General features: G+C 22.3%; 1 protein-coding gene across 1 annotated transcript; it reads left to right on the top strand.

The window, feature by feature from the left end:
* Positions 1-3,042: 3,042 nt before the first annotated feature.
* BBA_08609 (uncharacterized protein) lies at positions 3,043-3,729 on the top strand (the record flags this gene model as incomplete). Its single annotated transcript, XM_008603706.1, has 1 exon — positions 3,043-3,729. One exon carries the CDS (start codon positions 3,043-3,045, stop codon positions 3,727-3,729), a length of 687 nt encoding a protein of 228 aa, XP_008601928.1.
* Positions 3,730-4,847: the final 1,118 nt, after the last annotated feature.

The raw sequence follows: 4,847 nt of genomic DNA, 5'->3' as shown, positions 1-4,847 counted from the left end.
TAATATAAACTTTACTTAATATATATAATATAAATATAACCTTTTCTTAAAATAAAGTTAATATAATTTAGCCTTAGTCTAAATAAGGTATTTACTAGCTTATTTATAATAGATTATATAACTAATAATAGTTATTTAACTTATATAAAATCTATAAGAAATAGCTTAAGGTAGTTTTTAAAAGAATTTATTTTAGTTTTAACTAGACTAAAAGAAGTTAATAAATAGTTAAAGTAAAACTAAGAACTAGTTAGAATATATTAAAAGAAAACTTACTATTATTAATAAGAGTTATTATTTATAAAGTTAATATTAGATTAATATAAAACTTTTAAGGAGTTTAAAGTAATATAGTTAAATATTTACTTATTTAAAGGAAAAAATATAAAGTTTTTTATATTATATTAGCTTTATTATTTAAGATTTAAGAATAACTAAGGTATAAAAAGTCTTTATATAAAAGTAATAAAAGAAAAAGAAGTAAATATATAGATAGTTTAACTAAAAAAGAAAAAGAAAAAAGAGCCTAAAAATAAATAAAATCTTAATTTATTTATACTTTTACTAAACTAGTTAAATTAGCTAAATTAACTAGATTAGCTAAACTAACTAGATTAATTAATTTACTAGTAAAAAGTTAAAATTAATTAAATAAAGACTAATTATTAATTATATATATTTTTATTTAGAGATTAGCTTAGATATTTAAATAAAAAAATATAGATTTTTATATATTATTTATAAGTTATATAAAATAAGAAAAATAATAAATATATATATTTATATATAGATATATAATAAATAAAATATTTAGCTTAATAAAGCTTTATAATAACTAAGGTAATATAAAAGTAAGAAGTAAATAAGCTATTTTTATTTTAGCTATTACCTTATAATATTATTAGTTTAATAATTATAATTATATATAAACCCTCCCCCTTAAGCTTTAAAGTTCTTTACCCTTAATTATTTAATTACTTAGTTATTTAGTTATATAATTATTTAGTCTTTTATATAAATTAACCTAATATTACCTTAACTACCTTAATATTAGCTTAATATAGGTTATTAACTAGAGATACTAGTAAGATATTTTATCTAATTTTAATTTTAATTAAGGAGAAGGGCCTTATTAGTCTTTACTAGAGATAAATATAGAATTAAAGGTAGTAAAGAAATATAGGTTTTCCTCTAAAGACTTTAGTTTTTTTTATATTACTAAATAATAAAGGTACTAAATAGATAAGCTAGTTTAACTAGAGTAATATAATAATAATAATAATATAAAATTAAATTAAAAAGCTATAAAAGTATATTACTAAATTTAATATTTTTCTTAATACTATATCTCTACCTTTTAAGATATATAACCTAAGTTTATATAATAAAAATAATAAAACTAAATAAATATTATTATAATATAAACTAAAATTAAATACTAGAACTTAGATTTAAAAAAATATTATTAGATTTTATAAAGTATTATTATAAATTTAAATTTTTAAACTAATAATATTTTTTTTATAAATTATATATATTTATTAAAATTATATAAAAAATAACTATTTTAATAAAAATAACTATTCTAATTAATTAGTTAGTATTTTTAATATTTTTATTTAATTTTAAAAATTTAAAAAATACTTTTTTTATTTTATAAATATAGCTTTTTTTATATTTTTTAAATAATTTAAAATAATTTAAAATAATTTTATTTTAATAAATAAGATTTTTTAAGGAATTTAACTATATATTTCTTATATTATATACTAAATTAGTAGATTTAATATAATTATTATTATTTTCTTATTTTTTTAGTAGTATCTAGTATGTGTCTATAAGGCTATAGTGGCCACCTAGCCCTGCAGCACCTAAGCGAAGCGATGGGTGCGGGCACGTGTAGAACGTTAAGAGCGGCTACCGTAGGTTGCGTGGGTCGATACTCCTGGAGACTGAGAGTTAGTGATCAGGCCCCCATAGACAATGATGGCCACACCATGCAGCTGCACAGACAACAATGCGACACGAAGTGGCTCGTATACTTTATAAGTTATGTCTGTGAAACACTGGCTGATGAAAGGGTACACGTGCCACACACCTACTCTTCGAGTTAGGTATTAGATACACTGCCGGCTACTATATACCCGCAGCTATAAAGTAAAAAATATTTTCTATTATATATATTAAAATAACTAAAAATAGTATTAATATCTTTAAATATATAAAATAATATTTAACTATTAAAGAATATTATTTTTAAAAAAAAGTATTTTTATATTATTTTCTTTTAAATTAATAATTAATTATTAAAAATATAGAGTTTTTTAAATATATATTAAAATATATTAATAATTAATATATATATAAATATTTAAAAATATCTTTTGAAATAAAGAAAATATAGGTTATTTAAAAATATAAAATTAATTATTATTATTATTATTTTTATTAAATTATAATCTTTAAATATTAAGTTTTTTATATTAAATTTTAAGTTTTTAAAAGGTAATTTAATAAATAAAATATTAAAAATTATTAAATTTAGTATATAAATACTTTATATAGTATATAATTTTAGTATATTTAAATCTTAATTTTACTATTATTAGATTCTTTTTTATTAGAGTAATTACTTTATATGACGTAATATAGTAGCCGTGACTGTATGGTGGCCGGCAGTGTATCTAACACCTAACTCGAAGAGTGGGTGTGTGGCACATGTATTCCTCGCGTTCACTTTTCCTTCCACTAGGCACACATATCGTGGTATTTCTCAGTTATATAATGCGGAATTGATTGCTCCCGTTTGGACACTGGCATATAAACAGGCTCACATATCCTTTCACATAAAGGGGAAAAGCAAAAGTAAATGTCAAATGGCGCTTTTAGCGCTGGTGGCGCTAATGGCGCTGGTGGTGCCGGAAAAGTTTAAAATTCTCACTCCTCCTACACACCACTATATATTCTAGCGATTTCTCGACCACACAACAGCACTATCGATCTATCTTTGCCAGCAGCTATTCCGCAACAACAGTCATCACTATGCCCGCGATCCGCTCGAAGAAGCTGAGAGATGAAAAGAGATTCAATATTTGTCAGCCAAATAATCCCAGTATACCTTTCTTCCCGGACAAAAAGGAATACAAACAGCAGCTTCTACCTCCTCCCGATTCAGCTCCTCATCGCAACTGGCCATGGCTTGTCGAACCAGGCCTACTTTCAATCGAAATATACGAAGCCATTATTACCCAAACTCTCGGCCGCTGTTCTCCTTTACAGAAGTACATTTGCCAAACTGGCGTAGTGCAGCTAGGCTATGCACCACGACCAGGCGTTATATATGGTTCTAGAGACCATCGCGTTCGCGAAGACCGAGATATATGCTTTACTATGATATCGATTAAAGAGCAAGTCCAAATTATCCGCTGGATGACGCGGTATGGAGCTTTTATATATGGAAATCCTAAGATCGCCACACCATATGGCTATCTAATACTAGCTGGAATCAATGATGGCTCCACGCGCCAGAATATTTGCAACGATCTTGGTTTTGGCATCAGCGACTCTGAATACCCCCGCAGCATTCTTCCACCGGGTGTGCTTGCTCTTGCAGCTATGGACTATTACGCGTGGGCGTTGCTGAGTGAAGATGGAGTACCGCGTGAGGGGCGAGCGACCGACGACTGTGGAGTTCAGAGGATTGAGTGGCCCACACGATATAGTACCTAAGGGCCTGATTATAAGTTTTTCTATGTTTAAAGTCTTAGTCTTAGTAGATTATTTTATATAGTACTTACCTATTAAAGGTAGTATCTTTACTCTTCTGGAAAATCTAAAAAAATAATTTGATTTTCTTTAAGACCTAGAAAAGTTATATAAATTTTTAAATATATCTTTTATATTTATTCTTCTTTATATTAACTTTCCCTTTTTTTTTAATTATAATAAAATAAAAGTTTTAAAAAACTTATATTTCTTAGTTTTATAGAAATAAGACTATAAAAAAGACTTATTATTTTATATAATAATAATAATATAATTTCTAAGACTTCTTAATATTATCTAGTAATATTATTTTTTATTATTTAATTATTAGGTATAATAATTAATTTTAGCTTTTTAATATATTTTTTTAATATCTTAAATTCTAAAGATAAGTTATTAGATTTAGTTTTTAAATTAATACTTAATTTAGTTCTTTTATATAAATTAATATTAATTATTTTTATTATCTATATTTAAATTTTATTAAAATTATTTTTATATTTTATAATTTTTTTTACTTCTTCTTTTTACCTTTTTCTTATATCTTTATATATAAAAACCTTAATTTAAATATTATTATTTTATAAATTAAAAATTAAAGTATATTTTTCTTATATTTTATCTTTTAGCTTTTTATAAAAATCCTTCTTAATATAAATAATATTAAAATCTATATATTTTTATATATTTTTAGTTAATATATATAATTTAAGTTAAATAAGCTACTTATATTAATATTTAATATTATAAAGCTTTAGACTTATATAAGTAATTAAATTTAAAACTTTAGTAAATATTTTTAATAATATCTTAATATTAGAATCTTAAATATAAAATATAATTAAATATTTTTAAAAAATAAAAAAGTTTTTAACTTTAAAAAACTATATAAATAAATATCTTTATTATTTATCTCTTAGGTATATAACTTTTATATTATAATTAATAAGTAGATTTACTAAGAATATATTACTTAATATTAGTTATAATATAAAATAAATTTTATTATAAAGAAGTTAATTAACTATTAAAATTATTATTATAAAGTAAATAGCCTTATCTTTTTAAATTTAATTACTTTT

The sequence above is a fragment of the Beauveria bassiana genome (assembly GCF_000280675.1).
Source record: "Beauveria bassiana ARSEF 2860 unplaced genomic scaffold BBA_S00036, whole genome shotgun sequence".
In the NCBI taxonomy this organism is placed as follows: Eukaryota; Fungi; Ascomycota; class Sordariomycetes; order Hypocreales; family Cordycipitaceae; genus Beauveria; species Beauveria bassiana.
The sequence above is the reverse complement of the archived record's forward strand: the minus strand, read 5'-3'. Positions and strand labels throughout refer to the sequence as shown.